At 38.9% G+C, this 20,861-nt stretch overlaps 2 protein-coding genes across 2 annotated transcripts; one reads left to right on the top strand and one right to left on the bottom strand.

Moving 5' to 3' along the window:
* Positions 1–1,013: 1,013 nt before the first annotated feature.
* mrps21 (mitochondrial ribosomal protein S21) lies at positions 1,014–6,935 on the bottom strand. The gene is made up of 2 exons (XM_022747671.1): positions 6,804–6,935; positions 1,014–3,982 (listed from the first exon to the last, which is right to left on the bottom strand). Exons 1-2 carry the CDS (start codon positions 6,884–6,886, stop codon positions 3,802–3,804), a joined length of 264 nt encoding a protein of 87 aa, XP_022603392.1. The 5' UTR covers positions 6,887–6,935; the 3' UTR covers positions 1,014–3,801.
* Positions 6,936–10,299: 3,364 nt separating this feature from the next.
* On the top strand, positions 10,300–15,126 carry LOC111223370 (cellular retinoic acid-binding protein 2-like). The gene is made up of 4 exons (XM_022747479.1): positions 10,300–10,466; positions 13,187–13,365; positions 13,699–13,815; positions 14,866–15,126. Exons 1-4 carry the CDS (start codon positions 10,385–10,387, stop codon positions 14,914–14,916), a joined length of 429 nt encoding a protein of 142 aa, XP_022603200.1. The 5' UTR covers positions 10,300–10,384; the 3' UTR covers positions 14,917–15,126.
* The last annotated feature ends 5,735 nt before the right edge of the window (positions 15,127–20,861 follow it).

Below are 20,861 nucleotides of genomic sequence, written 5' to 3'. Positions count from 1 at the left end.
TATCATTATCTGTACAAAAAGAGATCCTACTACCTTCCATGGCTGGATTAATCTCCTAAATGGCCCCAGGGCAACGATTTGGTGTGGCCCCCACTGACCCCCACAATACATGGCAGTTTAATTATTTCCTCTGGAAACTCAGAAACAACTTTGATAAGTGAATAATCAGTTAAAAAATATAACTGGTACCAGCTTTTCAAATGTGAATATTTGCTCCTTTTATATGACGGTATACTCAACATGTTTGTATTTTTGATAGCTGGTCAGTCAAAAGTTTAGAATATGTTGGATTTTTTGGATTTTTTTTCCCTTTTTTTGACATTTAATACAGATTTTTTTTAATCGTACAAAAGTTGATTATTAAAGAAAATAACTTTTATTTATCCGAAAAAATGTATTGATAATAAAGATCATGCTTGCAGTTTTACAGCACTACCTTAGTTTTGTGTGTTAATTACTTGACACACTCAAAAAGGAAAAAAAAAACAATTTGATAAAACACAACTTTAAAACAAACAAGATCAATATTAACTAAAACACTGAATGTCTTAAAACTAAAAATTAACACAGAGTCCCTATATAAGCCAAAGGAAAAAGGCTGAAGGACCTGTCATAGTTGATATTGTACTTACATGGGGCAAATAACTAATCTACAGTTGCTCAAAGTATGTAGATCCAAATGATATGAGGATATTCAGGAGTAAACCTGGGGTCCCTGGTCAGTTGTCCACTTTGCCCTGTTGGTAATGAATCTGTGAGAAAACAACTTGACTTAACTTAGCACCACAACTGCCGACAAGGGCTTCACGGCAGGTAAAAAACATAGCATGTACTCTGTTTTTTTTTTAAATGATTTTTGACAAGACAATGACATGCAAACAAATGCAAATGAAATGGCATGCACATAATCAGCATTTCTGTAAAAACTTGCTCAGTTAAAAACTGTGCACTTCCATTGCATTTGTTTATGCCTACAAATGATCAGTGTACCAGTCAGAGAGAGGGAGAACTCATCAGAAATGTCATATCTTTATCCATTTGCTCAGTGTGGCTATGTGCATCTAGTTGTCTGATTTCCCATGATGTGTTTTAGATCCAACCAAGCATCTGCAAGACATAAATGTCTTATGTGTCCGTGTAGAGTAAAAGAGCACAGCTTTGCCATCAGAAAATCAAGGAATAATATAACTTAAAATTAATAAATAAAACACTGACGGGAACAATTTTGTTTGTTTTTGTACTCCAAAAGCTCCAGTTTCTTTCTTGCTCATGCCGAAGTAAATGTAGATAAGACAGACAGGCTTATGAGACATGGCATCATAGGCCTATTAGAGCCAGAGACACCAAGCTTAGAATGCATGTCTTACATTGTTACATAATGAGATTGCTATATGCTGTAAGAGTGAATCACTTCTTTTATCACATGCAAAAATAGGATGCTGTTACCTGCAGGAGCATGAGGTAATAGCTTGAAAAAAAGCTTCTTCCTGTCCAAAAGTAGATGACTATGATTGTAACCACTATTATTTTAAGAATAGTGTGTTACACGTGTTGGAGGTATGGCAGAATGAACGGAAAAAGGAGTGTCAGTGAATGCATGACAGGAGCCAAAAAGTTCAGGGTGTGGATGAGTCTGTTTCAGTCGGAATTAATATTCATTGTCATTATCACAAACTGATTGAATTAAAGTTGAATGATGAAGCTCCAAAGAGCCTATAGAGTTGCTGAGAGCAAAGGTGTGCCCAGGCTTTTAGTGTGACAAGTGGTGGCCAAATAAATGAATATCTAAGTAGTGATATGTTTGAAATTTTGCTCACTCTGCTGTTGATATTTGTCAGTGATAAGTTGACATTTGTCAGGTGGCACTGTGCAGGTGTGAACATTGGGATGGGGCCAGCAAAAACATTTGCACATTTCACAGTCACCGAACACCAGCACTGAATGAACAACCTATGTTACACAGACAATTATATACTGTATTTTCCCTCATGGTAAAATGATTATACTATCATGCTATTATTACATCACTATACTATTATAACATATGCTATCTTAATATTATGTAAATAATATATACTTCTGCTCTCATCCATATACTCTTACAGTCTTTTACAGTTAAGAGTGGCACAGTGACAACGCATTATCTATATAGGCTATTATCTATTAACTACATGCAGTAACCATATTGAGAACTACATTAAGAATGTGTTATTCTTCTTCTACCGTTTATAAGCTACTTAGTATTTTTTTCTTGTGTCAATCATGGGTACTTTTTACTGCTTACATTCAGGTACACACAGCATCTTAAATGGCAGTAGTCTTATGCGACACACCCGCCTTCGTAGTATTGTTTTGTTTGTATGTTGTATGTAAAGTTGCACTGTTTTTAGCACTTTGGTCTGTGAGGAATGACATTTTGTTCAGCCGTATACAGTGTATGCATATGAATGACAATAAAGTTGACTTGACCTTTACAATGCAACTGAGCCAGACTGAACCTGAGAAACCTTATGTTCTCCCTTTTCTTGTAAAAACCTACATAAAGATGATAAATCATACTAATAGCAACAGACAGCTTGAACTATCGGATTACTTGCCACTTATATATTTCAAATATGATAAGCTGTTCAGTTCTTCAAAAGGGTCAGAGAACATTTTTTACCTCTCTCTAGTGTTACGTAGCCATGCAGATAGGTGAAAGGAAATTTAGTCGTAGAAGAATTACATTGAAAAAATTCAACATCATCATCATCATCATCATCCCTGTATCTTTGAAAAATTCACAGAACAGTCAGCAGCTTTCTTGGGGATTATCTTATACTGGAGGCAGTAATGGGCCTTTAAAGCGGTATCAGAGACAGCAGTCAATCGCTCTGAGTGTAAATTATAGGTAATCTCCCTCAGTCTTTACAATGCCACCCACTGACCGAAGCCACAGGACTTAGGAATCAACATGACCTGGGAACCTCAAAGACAAGTGAGCCTGCTGCAAATGTTTACGTTTCCCTGTGTGAGGGAGGCGAGAGCAAGTGCACACATTAAGAACCCCTGTGGTGAAAGCTTGGTTCTGACAGATGTGCATGGCTGATGTGTCTCACTTGTGGGAGTTTGCTGACATCAGTGGTCATCTATACCACACTGTGCAGTAGTGACCTTAAATTAATTTACAGCAGGCTGCTGCTGAGCGGAGACTCCTTCCACACAAAAAACAGCTCCTGTATTGTTTGAATTTCCTCCAGCAAATGAGATCACGTCAAACTACTTCCAAAGCTTTTAAGGAGGCAAGGTAACACTTTATACTGTGCCCTACACACATCTGTTTACAGAATATACCACTTAGTCTTTTTTGTTTAAATATAAGTTTAACTGTGATTACTAATACTTTTTCACCGACACAAAATTTTAGGAAAATGTCATATTTATTAGCTTTTTAATCAGCAAGACTGTGTGAGAGGATTCAAAACACAAAATCAACCAAGCCTTCATTAACCTGCTCATTACAACCACTCACAAGTACAAGGATCTTTCTGTCCTAATGTAAGGCCTGCATCAGAATTTAAGAGGGAAAAAAGGGGAAAACAGCACTAAGTGTTGACCTGCAAATCAATCCACATCTTCAAACATGGTCTTTTCTTTTACCGTTAAACAATATGACGTCACGAAAGCTGTTATTTTCTGTATTTCCAAAGTTCATTTGGATGTGTCAGTGACATTGTGTTGATATTGTTTGCTTCCTCCACTTTGCTGGCTCCGTCTCAACCAGTCCATCGATAACGTCCTGTTTCATGACACTCCATTTTCCTAGCAGCCAAGCCAGGGATCCTCTCTGCTTGTCTTGGAGATAAAGGCAATTTTCCTGGCCATTTCCATGTGGTAGATCCGCCTACAATTCTCAAAGTTCTTCCGCTGTCGCTCTCGACAGGGCTTCTCGAAGTAGCGCTTGCGCTTCACGACTTCAATAATCCCCTCCTGAGTTAGGAACCTGGAGTATGTAGAAAGAATGTGTGAATAGCTGGGACTTGTGTTGCAAAACACCACATTCAACAGGTAAAAAGGAAGTAGCAGCACAAGTGAGCATTTCTTCTCAACCAATGTATTCTTGATAGGATAAATTATTTCTAGTTTTATAAATCAGAGACATTCCCAAACTTTAATTAACATTTAAAATGGAGCTGACTATAACCATTGATAGCCTAACTGATTTAATTAATATATTTACAGACACTGGAATTAGACAAACTTTCAAAAAGGCATTTAAATAAAAATGTTTTAACCTTTTTATATACACCCTGATACCATACATCCATTTCATGACAGATACAATTTAAAGATCCAATCAAACATTTAAATTCTTGTATACTTGAAAGTATGTTTTAAACCACTGATTATCACATTTATCAAGTATTTCTTTAGTTAAATCATGAGGTTTACAACTTTTCTTAACAACACATTATGTTACACATAGGGCTGGGCGATATGGCCAAAACTGTTATCACAATAAAAATTTCTATATCAGTCAAAATCGATATTTATCACTTTAAATGCCACATCGTTATTTCTTTCATGTTTTAAGGCTGATTTTTGCTCCTGAGTGAAAGTTGAAGAAACCAGAAAGTCAACTGTGGTTTTGAACTGTTCTATTTAGTCAGAACATGACAAACACTTGCCAAACAGCAGAACATTTAAAAACTCTGAGGTGCAAACATTAAAAATATGATAAAATATGCATGATTAAAATCTAAATCTTTTTCATTCCTTTTTACTCAACAAAGTAAACAGAAAATTAAATTCTGCAGTGTGGAACTGCACACACGTGACATTTGCTCAGACTGCAAAATAAATATTTAAATAACTAAATAGACAAAGAAGCTTTGCACCTGGCGCTCGTCGAGGGTCCACTACTACTCGTTTGGGCCTGTATGTACTTTCTGTGTGTTCTAACGGGTGATATTGTTTCAAATGATGGATCAGGTTTGTGGTGTTGTTGTCTTTAACGGAACGTGTCTCCGGCACAGTTTCCAGTGCAGATTGCTGTTTTTTTGTCCGACTGTAAATAGCCAAAATATCACCAAACTACTGAAGTGGAGTGGCCTCTCTTGTCAACGATATCTTCCTCCTTCGAGCTGCGTTCTGCTTTTTCTGCGGTGTCTCTCATTTCGCCTTATTTGCTTACTCCGCTCCAACTTCAAGCCCGTCAGCCACTGCGTGCGTTTGTAAATAATATCACGTGCTGGCCTGCATTGACGCCTCTCACAGTGCATCCTAACTTGCGCAATGCAGACCTCTATTCCTGCGACATGATTGGCCGTTCGTGATTCATATGTGGGCTTGTTATAAGCATGGAAATGAATTATATCGTACATTTATCGAACGTTTTTAATGTTTCTATCGTGGAAAATAATTTTGGGCCTAATACCGATACGTCTTCGGCAAAGGTGGTCTCATCCAAGCCAAAACCAGAACCTACAACAACATCCAAAAGGCTAAAATATGTGGCTTTCACAAAGGATGGCTTGTCCGATTTCCGTGCCTCAGGTATGACAAAACAGCCAACATTGTGTGCTGCATTTATTGCAAAGAGTGCGGCCAAAGCATGGCTGGGAACAGTGCTTTTGTTCGACAAATGCCCTGCTTTATCCACAAAAATCTTACTAACGCCTTCAGCTATTTAACAGCTGTAAATGATGCAGGAAACATTCACGTTACCTGGTGATAATCACAACACAGGCAAACACTGCCTACTTAATAATAGGCCTCATAAACAAACGATTGCCTTAGGGTATGGGTTTTAGCATGACAAAGCAAAACTCAGGTGTTATTAAAGAAAACTGCTTTTGTTGTTTGCTAAGAAGTGTACACTGTGGCCATAACAATGCACATACCAAACACAAGTCATGTGTCTGGTCATGTGAGTGTATCACTCACCCACATCAAAAGGTGGAACCTCATGTGACGTTATTGTGTGTAAAATAAGTGAGCATACTTTTAGATAAACACATTACTGGATTTGTTAAGTTTCCATGTATCCTCAACTTTTTTCTTGTTAAAGATGGCAGACATGATTTCACCATGTTCACCATGACACCCACATGCAATGGGAAAGGCAAGTTTGGAGCACTTGCAGATGATCATTTTCTTAGTTATGGATCTGCCATGAATGTAATTGTTTTTCTTTTCTGCCAGATTGAGTGCACGCTTTGTGGGGACAAGTGACTGTGTTGATCAACCACCTGCTGATGGAGGGTTCTAGTCAGAAATGATAATAAAATGGAACACTGCTGTTTGGGTCCGCAGCAGGAGCAGCAGTGCAACTAATTAAAAAAAGTTAGTCAGGAACCTTGTATTAGTCAACAAAGAAACCCCATTACCTCCTAAGCAAAGAAAGTCTGAAATAACCAATTTTAACAATACAATCACATTAGACTGGATGATATTTACATACGATGGAGTTTCTCATGTTCCCCTTTAGATTTTTGAATATGCAATTCAGGTTCACATTATTCATTATTCAACTGCTGCTAGTGCGACCAAATATCCCAACAGTGTTAGCAACAGTACTTATGCTGCTGCAGACTTTAATGTTATGTTCACATTATTTTATCCACGTACACATATATCTATACCCCTAAAAACACAGACATTCACGTTGAGCCATCTTATACATAAGCAGCGACACCACAGCGCAGCCGCAGCTCTGTGACATTGAGCGGAAGGCTAATGTTAATTTAGCTAATGTTAGCTTGTCATCCCCCGGCTAACAACACATTTTATCTCATGCCTTATCTTAAAAACACAACGTTTACCTGTTTAAAGCCGTGTATGCGGCATCAACGTTGCCGTTTTCAACCATCACAGTCCGAGCAACGAAGCGAAGGTGCCTTGACATGATGAGATCGGTGCTTGCTCAAGCGACGGCCGTCTGGAAACACCAACTTGTAAAAGGTTCCGTGTACAAGAAACCCTGCATAAAACAACGCTAGGTGACGCTTCACTCAACCTTTCTCGTGAGTTACAATGGTCCTGTCCTGTGGTTGGCTGTATATTATTTTTTTTTAGAAGGAATTACACAAAGATTCGTGTTGTAATATTTCAAGTAAATTTTCACTTCTATTTAAAGTTGTGCTGTGGGATAAAAACAATAATACTCTATGCTCTCTGTCATTTTTATTTTATCTAATTCATTTTAATTTTCAATGAATTCTTAGCATGTTATTGATAGAGTGTGTGCGTGTGAGGAAAATAAGTTAATTATTCACTTAATTTCCTTTTCAAATGCTTAAACCTCACAGCTTGTATCCCAGGCCACAGCAAATGTGCTGTGCAAAGGTTTTAGGAACTACAAGTAAAGTTAGGATGCTTTTGAAAGCATCTATCTCTTCATGTAATCCCAGACTAACACCATGATGATGAGATTGACTCTATGGGGTCCATACCATCTCTTGCATTGAAGATAGTTCTTAATGACTGGTTGTATGTTTGGGGTCATTGTCATGCAGCAGAGTGAATTTTGTCTACTGCATGTGAATGAATGATTGAAAGAAAAGAAAGACCAACAAACACCCTGGTCTCTTTAGCACAGAGAACCAAACCGAAGCTATCATAGTTTACATAAAGGGAATTATGAAGGAACTACATCTGTGGTCATGGGGACAGGGACAGAGACAGTGGTGTCCAGTGTTATCCTTTCATCGGGGCCATTCTCCTCTTCCTCTTCTCATCCCTGAGCTGCTGAGGTCAGCCAGCGGTGAATGGTGGCCTGGATAGTAATTTCTAATGTGCAATTAAAAGTGATTTTATTATGTCCTTTCTCAACATAAAATACAAGGCTAATTCCCATGTTACTGTAACTCGATAGGGTACTGTGTCTGCATGGTGCCACAGACAGGAATGCTGAGACAACTTGCACAGATAACATCATGATGCATGAATGCACTGCATCATGTTTCCAGAGGCATCCCCTCTGATCCAGACCTGATGACATATTCTTGGCAGTGAGTGGGCATGTGTGTGAAAGAGTGTGAGAAAGAGAGAACAGAGTATAACATAAAAAAAGGTATGTATTGAGGGGTTTTATTTTACTTGGGGTGTTATGATCAAATACGCTACATCTCACTGACAATACTTGAGGTAAAATGTATTCAAAAACTATTATTCATTTAGTATTCAACTTTAACTCAAGTCAATCATATTACTTAGGCAAGCATGAGTTTGTTTAATATATTTGAAAAAAATTAAATAAAGACTTCACTATTCCAGTTTCAACTGAACATTCTGTTGCTATAGCAACCGCTACTGACAGTGTTCCAACTGAAGAATAATTGACATTTTTACATTTGGTTGATAGAACCTTTTATCCACTCTCTAATTGCCATTGCCATACATGCAATTACCTATAGCTACTCTCTTCTTATGGTAATTTGTCACTGTTGTTCATTTGAAATATTAAATCAGTTTTTCCTACATGATTAGTGCTAACCAAATTTGCCATTCTGTTAGCTGCCTGAAGCTAATGTGTTGCTCACATTATAATAGTACATTTCACTACTGCTCATTCTAGAAAGGTCACTGCCAGGAAACATGTTATTTAGGGTATTTTGTTTATCAAATGGACAATGAATTGTTCGTTTCCAATGGCGGTAGTGCTAGCAACATGGCTACTGCTATCAGCCTAGCTAGTGTTTGTGACATTCTGATATAGTAGAAATATTGCTAACTGAATGTCGGTTTTGACAAAATTATCATCCCTGATGTGACAAAATTGACAAAACCAATCCAAACGTAGATGGTGTCATTATTCTATAGCCAAAATCAACATTTACTTCATAATAAGTTAAAAGAAAAAGGTTGTCTATTGTCACTGCAATGTATTATTCTAATTTAGTGTTAGCTTTTGTAACTCATTCTACTTTTACTTTTGTGGACTCTGCATGTATGTTTACCAAATAAATTAACGTATTGTACTTCCCATGGGGATTTAATGTTGATCTTTGCCATGAGGGACAATGTCACTAATTTGACAAATCTGAATCTTAACCTCTGTCATTAAATGTGTTGTGTTTTATCCAATATGGTTTCCCAATTTTTTCCAGTAAGATCTTCCATCTTTACTGAAAGTGTGTATATCTTTTATTTTTTACACCTTAATTTTTCTTTTTTTTGGTCCCAATTAGGCAAACTTGATTTTGAAAGTAAAAAAAAGACTCACTTTGGTTGTTGTATCAGTCACTTCTTTAACAATGCCAGCAATTCTGATCCAGCTCAGTTCAAATTCAAATAATTCAGTTTCAGTTCGTACAGTAACACATTACAAACATATGTTACACATTGTTCATGTAAATATAATAATAATAATTATGTAAGATCATTATTGACATTACAATGTAAAATATATTCAATTCATGTTTCAGGAATATTAAAATTGAATAATTTCAGCTTTAGCAGAATATATTTGTGCATAAATTACAGACACAGAGTTCACATGTAAAGTGAACAGTGATTCAGAGTGCCTGACTGAGAAGGTAAACAGTGTCTTATGTTTCTGTTTGTTTCCAAACATCTCATGGAGCCCTAATGACATGTAACCTGCCACTGTCCAGTTCAGATAAAGACAGGATGAGATGGCCACATGAGTCAGCGTTGGGAAATGAAAGTGATACCCTATTGTGCTGTTTGATTAAACTGGCTTTGTATTTCCTCTCTCTTAAATTTGAACTGTGGAGTGAAAATGCTGATGGCACTTTCCTGGATGGATGCCTCCAGCTGGATGTCTTATCTTCTGCCCTTTCATTACCAGCTTTCCCACCCCCCACTCTGGAGCTACACACATTAACCCTGATATCTGATTGCACATTCCATATCTCAGAAAACTTAACACATGATTTCAGTTAGACTGTTTTTAAAAAAAATATATACATATATATAAATATCAGCTTTTTTATTTTTTTTATTTTTTGTATTTCATTGCTTACTTTACTCACTTTGTTATTTTCTCGACTTCTTGTCAAATAACTGGGACTAACATTGCACCAGCCTATAAAACAATTAACACCTTTCCTTATTATCGGAGCCGGCTACTCATCAACATCAAAGGACTTACTGGAAGTGCATTTTCCAGCTCGTATCCAAATCTTTCACCATGCTGACAGAGGTGGAGGGTACAGAAGGAGTCAGGGGGAAAGTCCCTCCCTGCCACCGGCCTCTGTATTGGCTGTTTCAGCATCAGATCCTAGGCGAGCTGTCAGCCAATGAATGGAGGCACAGATGCAGGCAGAGGAGGCGGCTTTACAAACTGGGGTAACGGGAGGGACAGACATCTACCGGAGAGTCTGCGGTCAGAGTCGACTTCTTATCTGCTAAAATCATTTCTGCAGCTGCTTGTATTGAAATGGAGAAGAAAGTCACAGATTTCTCAGGAAAATGGAAAATGAAGTCTTCGGAAAATTTCGAGGAACTTTTGAAAGTGCTGGGTGAGTAATTTATGTAGCCTAAACGTATAAATAGACTATAGGCCTCCTTTTACTTTGCTTGCTGAAAGTGCTCAATAAAGCTGTCGCTCTGACCTGAAACCGTTTCTAACACAAGATGAGGCTGCACTCCACTTTTTCCAAAATGCTTTACATGAAAAACTTCTCAAACTTTGATGCAAGTTTATTGTCAAGCTGCATATTGTTTATCTGGTTTATCATCAACCATTTAAGTGCATTGTTAAAGTGCAAAAAAAAAAAAAAAGATAAAGGAAGGAAAGGGATGCATCTCCCTTGCAAAGACCCGTCAATCATTTTGTCAGTGGCATAATCAGCTGGAAATCCACTTGGATTAGAGGTCAACTGGAGAACCGAAGTGGTCTGAAGTGACTCTCTGTGGTTAAATTGGTTTGCTCCTGCCCTGCTTACCTATGTTCCTGAGAATGTGTCTTGTTAAGGTACACGAGGCTGAACAGGTTCCAGTTATAAGTCCTCTTTGGGGAGAACAGGAGAGAGAGGTCAGACAAGGGCCAGCCAGTGGCATCCATTAAAAATCTGAAGACAAATAGCCTGTGGAGGAATGTTAGATTAGACTCATCTGAAGCAGGGTCCTCCTCATGCGGTTGTAATTAGAGCCAGTGTAAACGGAACTAAGCCTTGACATGGGCCCCAGCAGCCAGTCGGCTCTGAGAACGACTTTCCTTCACTGCCCTGGGCCTCCCTGACCCAATCTATCGCTGTGTGTGTGTGTGTGTGTGTTGCCTCTGTTAGTACCACTGCATGAGCAAATATGGTCTGAACCTGAATCAGATTTGTCAGATCGTCCTGATCCCTCTGAGGCCAGTCCAGCGCACATAAATAATCACAGGCAGGTTACATTTGTTTTACATTTATTAAACATCACCTCACATCTCTACTGACGCCAGACATAGATGTTGATATAAGCTATTTCTGAGTTTCAACCAAGTTGTACTTTGCACATCACTATTTTTTTTCCTACAGGTTATACCTCTCTGTTAAAAATCATCTTATATTTTTTCTCTTGCTGCATAAATCCATAGATGAATTATAGGTAGGCCCATGGGCCCTGCATGGGGACCCCCTAACCCCTTGGGCCCAAGAGCCTACCGGCACAGGCCCAAGGGCCCAAGGGGTCAGGGAGCCCCAGGGCCAGAACCTCTGTTTGAAGTGACTTAACATTTCTTGTTGGAAAGTCAATCAATCGCCTACAGAGACAAAAAAGATTTTTTTTAAAAAACAACCTCAAAGAGATGCAAAATGGCAACAACAAGAGGCAAAGATACAATAAAGACACACAAAATTGTTACAAAATGACCACAGAGATACTCAAAAATACCACAAAGACACACAAAACGACCACAAAGCGATGCAAAACAAGTACAAATAGAGGCAGAATGACTACAAAGATGTAAAACTACTACAAAATGACCACAGAGACCCAGTGTGACCAAAAAATTACCACAAAGAAATGACCACAAAACACAAACTACAACCAAAAAAAAAAAGACACAAAACAACCATGAAGAGATGCAAAATGGCTACATATTTACATCTCTTTTAGTAAGGGGTAAGGGGTTCATGCATAAATCACATACTCTATAGCTGTCTTTAAATATCACCATCAATCATCCCAATGAAGGAATTGCAATAGCTTTCTTTTCACCTCCACGTCAGGCAGAAACAGCTTTAAAGTTTATCGGCTCAATTAAGTCAAATTAAGTTTTCATTGTTCCGTTTTTGTCTTTTGCAAAGTCAAGTCATTTATAACGTCAACATTTTTTTTTTTGCAGCAATGAAAAGATGAACTCTAAAGGGGTAAACAAGCATCCCGCCTCAGTAGAGTTTTGGCTGACAGCAAGTTGAGTGGATAATTACTGACTTCACGTTTTGTAACTTTGGTGGTCCTTGTTTCTGCACCTCAGATAGTCAAGAATGTGTTTTTCCTCTGTTGTTTTTCCAATATGCCTTTAACAGTGACACACTAATTAGTGGTTTAAAGGACCATACCAGTGGTTTTGCATGCCATCCATCCATCAGTCCATTAGATATACTACTCATCCTTTGAGGGTCGCGGGGGTCTGGAGCCAATCCCAGCTGACATTAAACCATCCAGCAAATCACATATGTTCTACATTACTGGCAACCGTTTGCTGAAGCATACCATAAATTCTGACTTGAAACGAAGAAATTAATCAAAATGAACATTTCTTTCCTTCTCTTTTTTGGTTTAAAAAAGTTATGTTATTATTGTGTGGCAATGCAGCAGCACAGTCTGTTTTTGTAGGCTGCCAAAAAAAGCATCGCATTCATAACTTTTGTTCAAGGAAAACCGAACCGAGGAGACATATAATAAGCAAATATGGGCATTGTGAAAAGGAGGAATGAATTTGGCTGTAGTTGCCGTGTGGCTGGTGACTCTCAAATATCAGATGACATAGTTTTACTGAACACCAAGCAAAGAAAATCTTTCCCTGCTTGTTGCTGCATTACCACATAGTGATCATGTAACATTCTCAGTCTCCAAGACTCCTGCACATTTATACTGCTGGTCAAAGTTTCACTGTTTGGGCTACAATATTTAAAACCCCTGGTATGCTTCTTTATTCACAGCTGTACATTCTTTCCACTCATCACAAACCAACCCAGGTGGGACTTTCACCACAGCTGCCAGTTTAATATTTCTTCTGTTTGTGTGTGGTCAGGTGTGAACGTGTTCCTGAGGAAGATTGCAGTGACTGCCGCCTCCAGCCCGGCAGTGGAAATCACCCAGCAGGGGGAGAGTCTGTCCATCAAGACATCCACCAGCGTCCGCACCACCCATGTCTCCTTCACCGTGGGTCAGTCCTTCAATGAGACAACAGTGGATGGACGTCCCTGCACGGTACGTGCCCCTTTACTTCCCATACAAACATTCTTGTAATAATGTCAATACATGCATACCAGCATTTGGCCAAGGACAGCACAACTAGCCACAATTCTGCACAGACGAAACATATGGAAATAATTTCAGTGCAACTCCAGAGTCAGTCCTGGTGATAGTGCGTGGATATGTTGAGTCAGCGGTGAAGGACAGACCATAAAAATGTTCTGACGTGCGCCTATTGGCACACTGAGCTCCAGATATGATGAGACCCACACTCGTAGTAACTTCATAGTGTCCAAAGCACTTAAATTATGTCAGTTATTAATATTCTTCTTCTGCGAATCCCTGCAGAGTCTTCCGAAGTGGGAAACAGACACTAAGATCAGCTGCGAACAGGCTTTACAGAAAGGCGATGGGCCCAAGACGGCGTGGACCCGAGAGCTGACCAACGATGGAGAACTGATACTGGTAATTATTTGTGTACAGCAGACACTAAAACTTAATGACTAGTCTTAGAGCTTATAAGTATTCAAAAGTTACCACTCTTACTTATACTTTATATCGCTTATTTAAAAGCGATACATAACAACATTTAGATTACTAGATGGTAAAAACAAGACTAAGAGTCTACAGTTCTGCGAGCAGTTCTGTGAAGGTATATTTAAGCACAGCAGTGCTATGAGCAAATGTTAAATGCTAATATCAGCATGTTAGCATGCTGGTGTCACTTGTTCACAAAATGTTCCAAACATGTAACACAGCAAAAAATAGCAGACTGGGTTACTTAAATGATACTACAAGGATAGCAGTTGGGGTAACCATCCTGGAATTATCCAGGAACACTTCCAAGTAAAATGAATGGGTAGTTTTTGTCTGTTTTTCCCATTCTACGAGGTATTGCACAAATCCTGCATCGTCACATTTTGCTTAAAACTGCAAATGTCAACCTCATGGTGACGCTAGACAAAAAGTCACCAAAGTTGGTCGGATTCATCCACTGAGGTCCATGGATGTCTGTACAAAGGCCCAATGTAACTCAGTCAACAGTTTTTGAGACATTTCTGTCTGGACCAAAGTGGTGGATTGATCAACATTGCTTTCACTTGAACAATGCTGCTAGTGTGGCCAGAAATATCTGGCTGTTTATCATTCTTCTGCATGATACTTGTGCTTTCTCTTTTGCTCTGTAGTTCACCAGAAAACCAACTGACCATTTGACCACTTACCTTCTGGGAAAAGAAATTTAAAGAAAAAAAAAATTTAGCAACTCATCTGCAAGTTGGAGGGTCTTTCTCATGAGTCTAAGAGCTAATTAAAAAGTGTCATGTTTAAGGAGGATTTTCCACAACCTGGCAACTAAAATTCTAAATCATGTTTATTTCAATGATTAATAAAGCATTATCTATTATTCATCATTATTCATCATTTATTAACTAACATTTACCCCGTATAAAGGATGCCTCTTGATAACAGGGTACCAAAAACTTAAACTGTCCTTTTGTTGCTGTTTTCTTTCAGACAATGACCGCCGGGGATGTTGTCTGCACCAGAGTTTATGAGAGGGAATGAGGACATGTTTTCCAAGACTGTCATACAATACTCCTGTTTTGTTTCTCATGCATGGTTTACATTTACTCGCCTAGTTTTCTTCTTTTTCATCCTACTTGCAGCCAGTCAGATGTTGGTCAGATTTTGCTGAAACAGTCCAATAACACCAAAGCTATGTACTTTTTATGTATCATATACAGAAATGTCACACATTCCTTTTTTAAAGCTATATTGCTGTGTCTAAATCCTTTTTCAAGATGTTAATAAACTGTTTTATATGAATTTACTGTTTGATGATTCCTTTCCAAACGCTCATTCTTTATGCTGCCTCCTCCCTGCACCTCATATTCCCATGTCAACCATCTGCATATCACTTTACATCACTGTCTGCCATTCATTCTCTGAATACGCTGATTATTCCACACCCTTTCCCCCTCCATCTTTCCATTTGAAATCCAGTACCTTGTCCTCTGTGTGCTCTCTGTCATCATAGCTCACTACAATATGTACTTAAAATTACTTTAAAAAAACCCCCAAAGACAATTCATATTTTATAAACTCTGCTTTGAGAGACATTTTGGCAAAGACAGGGAGGGAAATGGGGAGTGGAAAGGAAAATGAGGGCGGGAAACAGGGAGGGCAGCCATAAGAAAATGATTTCATAGCATCAGGAGAAGGTTCTACTTCTTATTCTCCCCTTCCCAGCTGTACCTACTTACAGTATGAGCTCAATAAAAATCCCCCCACCCCTTTACTCTGGCTTTGCACAAAGTGTTAAGTGATTCCTCTTACACTGTGCAGGCAGATTTCCAGCTGTCCTCTCTCAAAACCCACTTTTCAACATAATTAATGCAAAACAAAACATGCAAACAAACTGAAATGTGAAGAGAGAGCGCCATCAGCGAAAAATGACAGATTTACCAGTTTTCAGAGTCCCTAAAGTCTGGCCTTTACGCAACTAAAACTCAACACCATAGTTCAGTCTGAGACAGACTTCACCTTGCTGTGAAAAATGGACATGGAGAGACGGGGGTCTCACAGGCACTTCCTGAGGAGAGTACTGCTTTGGTTCACAGGCAGTGATGGTTTTTCCAGGTTTTCAAACAGTGTGTAGACAAGCGCCCCTGTGAAATGCTTCCCAGTTTATACACACAGTGCTGAGCAAGCAGCATGAGCTCTGGGCCTCCTCCAGTATGAACCTTCTCGAAAAAACTCAGTGGGGAAGTGTGTGTGTGTGTGTGTGTGTGTGTGTGTGTGTGTGTGTGTGTGTATGTGTGTGTGTGTGTGTCTGCATCAGTAGTTGAAAAAGTATCGATACAATAATGTAAAAATACTCCATTGCAAGTGAAAGTCCTGCTTTCAACATTTTACTTAAAGTACAGCAGAAAAATGTACTTGAAGTATAAAAGTAAAAGCACTTGTTCTGGCTGATGCATTATTACTGTGTGTCATCATTAGATTGCCAATACTGATGGATGATGCAATAAATACAATCGGATGCGTCATTAATGATTAATGTAGCAAGAAAGAAGAAAGAAAAGTTCTGACACACAAATTACTCACTTGGACTGTTTGCCATTTGAACTATTGGATGATTTGACCTTTTTGAACAATTATTTAAATGAGGCCATCTGACAAGTTATGAGGGAAGTCTCTCTTTGGTGGAACTTCTACCAAACCCAACACCAGACACTGCATTTCTGTGAGGGGTCACAAGCCAAAAAGGTTAGGAGCCGCATGGTTTAATCTTTAAGAATATAATCTTGAAGAATATATATATATATATATATATATACTTTTTTTTTTGTAAAATCTTAATAAGTAAATGATAGCTATCAAATAAATGTATTGCAGGAAAAAGTGCAATATTTGCATCTGAAATTTGAGGGAGTAAAAGCATCTCAGAATAGTTCTTGAGTACAGTATTTGAGTACATGTACTGTACATAGTCACTTTCTACCACTGATCTGCAAACAGCTTGTGTCTGCATGAAAGGAGACAGAAAAGATTATGTGTGACCAAGTATGCACGGCTTACACAACTTCACCCATCACGTACATGCTTTTATGGCTTCCAGGCAAGTATGTTTTTCAATGGTCTCAGTAGAAACCCAATTTATTGTGTAACCACTCATCAAAACCGCAGCACTTGAACTGCACTCCGGAGGGGATGGAAAGTTCCTCCCCATTTGCACAATAAGAAAGCCTGCATTGCACACACACATACAAATATACAAGATGCCTGATTCTGTCTAAATGACCCCTTTGACTAATGGTTGTTAGCCTCACAGGAGCAGTATAAACCACCCAGTCCCTCCTTGTTAGCTAGGTCACTTTCCAACACAACTGTTATGCCAGCTCATTCCTCAGGCAGTGATGTCATGAAGCCTTGCTTTGCTCGATTGGCTAAGGAATGCTGTGGTTTTAGGACCGGGAGGCAACCAAGTCCGTTTGAATCTGGGCCATCTGGACCAATCGTGACAGGGTCCATTAGAGGAAATGATGAGTCACAGGAGTCAGCTGACAAACACAGATGCTGCTGGATGAGGCTATAAAAGCAAATGAAGCGAGGCCTGGCGTGGTGATGTATGCTACTTCAGCTGCAACAGCCAAACTAAAAAAGCTTTCATCATTAATTATTTGATCTACTGAGGGTCAAAAGGACCACTCATTCTTTGCTATCCGTGATGCATCCATTTCCACCGCATCACCCCCATGTTTGTTTGTGGTTCTTCATGGTTGACTTGATCTTTAAATGACACTTTATTGGTGGTGATACGAAACAGACCTCCCCCTTACCACTCAGGTCAGTATTTTAAACACCAGTTCAACACCTTTACAATCAATCTCAACAATCTCAAACTCTGATCATGCCTGGACCCCTAATTTAGGCAACACAGACTACAAACTACTCCCACCACTTGTCAGGTCAACAAATTATTATTAATTTTGACTTTTTTTGACTTAAAGCTCTATGTTTATAACCTCTTTTGTGATGACAAATATGCTAACTAACAAACATGAAACCAATGGCACATTTTGTTTGAACTCTATCATCTCAATATTGCACCTTTTGTTGCCCTTATTGCACATTTTCTTCCAATCTCTTGTTCCTGCGCCTCAGAACAGTTTGCGACCATGCAGCACTGTCCCCTGAAGTCACAAACTAAAAGGAGAACTTGTGAAAATGTGGCATGTCACAGCATTCGTTTTTTTTTTTTTTTTGCTTGTAATTTCCTACACCACAATGAGTGTTTCAAATCTTAAACTTTATATCCAATTTCAAGGTAACTTATTTCCTCCAGTGGCTTAATAAAGTAATTTCAGCTGTATAACTTCAGACTGATAAAGTAGTGATTTTTCTAATTTCTGTACTCCACCATTTCATTTGTCACTTATGACATCTAATCGATATTTTAATAGAATACACATCCGCTGCACTACCTTAATGTACTAACAAAGTCAGTGCCCCTTGTGTTAATCTGTGTAGCAGCCTGATGTGAGGAATCTCTGTGATTTCTAGCTTTAGGACGGAGTGATGCATGTTTCCAAACACAGGCTTAACTGTCCTTGGACACAGGAGAACATGTGACATTTAAGCCTTTTATTTAGTCAAAGTTGCTTTCAAATTGATGAACTGTGTTTTTATGAAGGTTATAATTTATTAGTAATTTGAACTTTATACACAGCAGCTGCTGAACTTTTACCTTAATGTACTGCTGCATTTTATGGATTTTTGCTGCGGTTTATGAACTTTTAACATTCCTTGACTCTCAACTGAAGTTTTGTTTCAATTGCAGCTGCAGTTTTTCTGACCTCTTGTGCATGTTTACTCTCTGCGTGTCCATGGGAATATGAGTAACCATGTCGTGTAAATTATGTGTCATTTAATAAAAGAGCATTCATGTGATCAATTCTATTTTGCATCTAAGGTAAGGGTTGGCATGGGGAGGGTGGCAGGAAATTAACAAAATAAGCCATTCTGGCTCACCGTCAGAACTGATAATGAACTGAGTCTATATTTGTGATGTCCTTCAGGCTTAGTTGTGGATAGTTGGACTCGGGCCAACAGTTGGACCGAACTTCAGCCATATCTCCCGGCCCAGACTCTGTGCAGAACTATCAGTCCGTGCTGCAGACATACCTGCTGATTCATGCTGTCGATATCAGGCCAAGTGTAGACCAGTGCAATTTTGCTGAGGGTCACTTCGGAGGGAGGGGATCCACGATAAGAGCTGCAAAATTGTAAGTGACAAATATGAAATAACAGCATAAGAAAATTAATAAAATCGGGAACAAACAGACGCAGAAACCGCTCTCACCTGTGTCAACGTCCAAGGTGTGCAACAGGAAGCGAGGCGTGCTCAGCAGCAGGAGAGCACCGGAGCACAGCCACCTGACTTTATAGACTGCACACACAGCTGATTGGTCGGCAATTGCTGTGGCAACCTGCCAATTCTACTTTAAATATGCCAAGGCTCTTATATTATTTATATATACAGTATATACTTGAATTTCTCATGCAGATTTATTTCAGAGGTTTACAAAAGTTGATTTACTTCAGGTTCAAAATGGTTTTGACCCCAATTTGGTCTGGGACTAAGTCTGGGCCTCCCTCCAGCATCCAGCTTGCAGCTCAGCACAGGACCATGTGGGGGCGAACTGACCTCCAATAATTTCATGTCACATAACCCAACATATTTTCCTTTTAATGTGACATAAATGCTCAAAAATCAAATTGTTCTATTGTGTGATTGTTTTGTGTGAAAAAAAAAGTTCCTGTCAGACAAGGGTCATATATTTTGTGTCTTTTGTATTGATAACTTTCATGTCACTGTACTATTTTGAACTGAAGTTTTGTGTGTAAGCCGTTTCCAGTAAACGTTTAAATTGAGTGAGCGAACTGGGTATTTACCGTGTTCAGCATGTATATGAACAGGTCTGTGTGTGTACTGTAACTGTATGTGAGAGACAGTTCGGCCTATGTGTCTATAATAAAATCATATGACCGCCCTCACCCATGTGACCCCATGTGACTTGTTGGAGAAGAGAATGAAATGAGACCAGACTGGATTGTACAAGGGCATTTGGCTATGAAATGTGTATGAACTAGTGAAGTTAAGGGTGTAATCCGTCCTGCTGCTGCTCAACCTGTCACTCTAGGTTCATACAGTATATGAGAAGTACAAAGAAAAACCTAAAATGTGGTCTGGTCCGGCAAACATGCTGGGATCAAATGTGACTATGACTGTGCCACAATATTAACTATAGGAAACTCACATCTTATTATACTTGTGGATAAAGCAACAATGAAAATAACATTCTTGGACCAATGACTCAGTTGTCAAATAAAGTAATGAAATGAATCTTTTTTTTAAAGATAAATGTTTGTTTTGCTTTACTCGAGCTAACACAGTTGCCTGTGGTTTAAATCCCACATCTGTCCTGAGAATCACATCTAGGTGAGACCAGAAAAGTGGGAATAATGATTCCTTCAAGGCACAAGAGTGACATCTGCTGGAAGAGGATGAACGAACCCATTCAAAACAGCATAACATGACAATTAAAGAGGATCTGAGGAGTTTTCTTGTTGACAAAAAGAGTTATGTTTACATTCAGTATAAATCACCAAAACACACTGTGTGTATCCTTCATGTCTAACAAACATGTTCAGCACTTTTTCTTCTTCATACATCATTTGCAAAGCAGATTTTTAAGGTATTTTAAATCCAGCATTGTTTACATACATGTTTAGCTTGTGGTCTTCCTTCCTGCCTTTGCAGCATGTCATGAGGTGTCACGGCCACCCACAGATCAGTGGAATAGGGTGACACCATTGGCAGAGCAGCGTATCACGTCACCAGCCTGCACATGCATGTGCATCCTCATGCACCTGCGCTAAATAAAGAAAAGATGGACCCACTAGAAGAAAAACAGCTCCATAGTATCACCAGAGGGCTCAAGCTC

The sequence above is a fragment of the Seriola dumerili genome, unplaced genomic scaffold (genome assembly GCF_002260705.1).
Source record: "Seriola dumerili isolate Sdu_G_001 unplaced genomic scaffold, Sdu_1.0 BDQW01000110.1, whole genome shotgun sequence".
Classification (NCBI taxonomy): Eukaryota; Metazoa; Chordata; class Actinopteri; order Carangiformes; family Carangidae; genus Seriola; species Seriola dumerili.
This window is presented reverse-complemented; position numbering and strand designations above follow the sequence as displayed.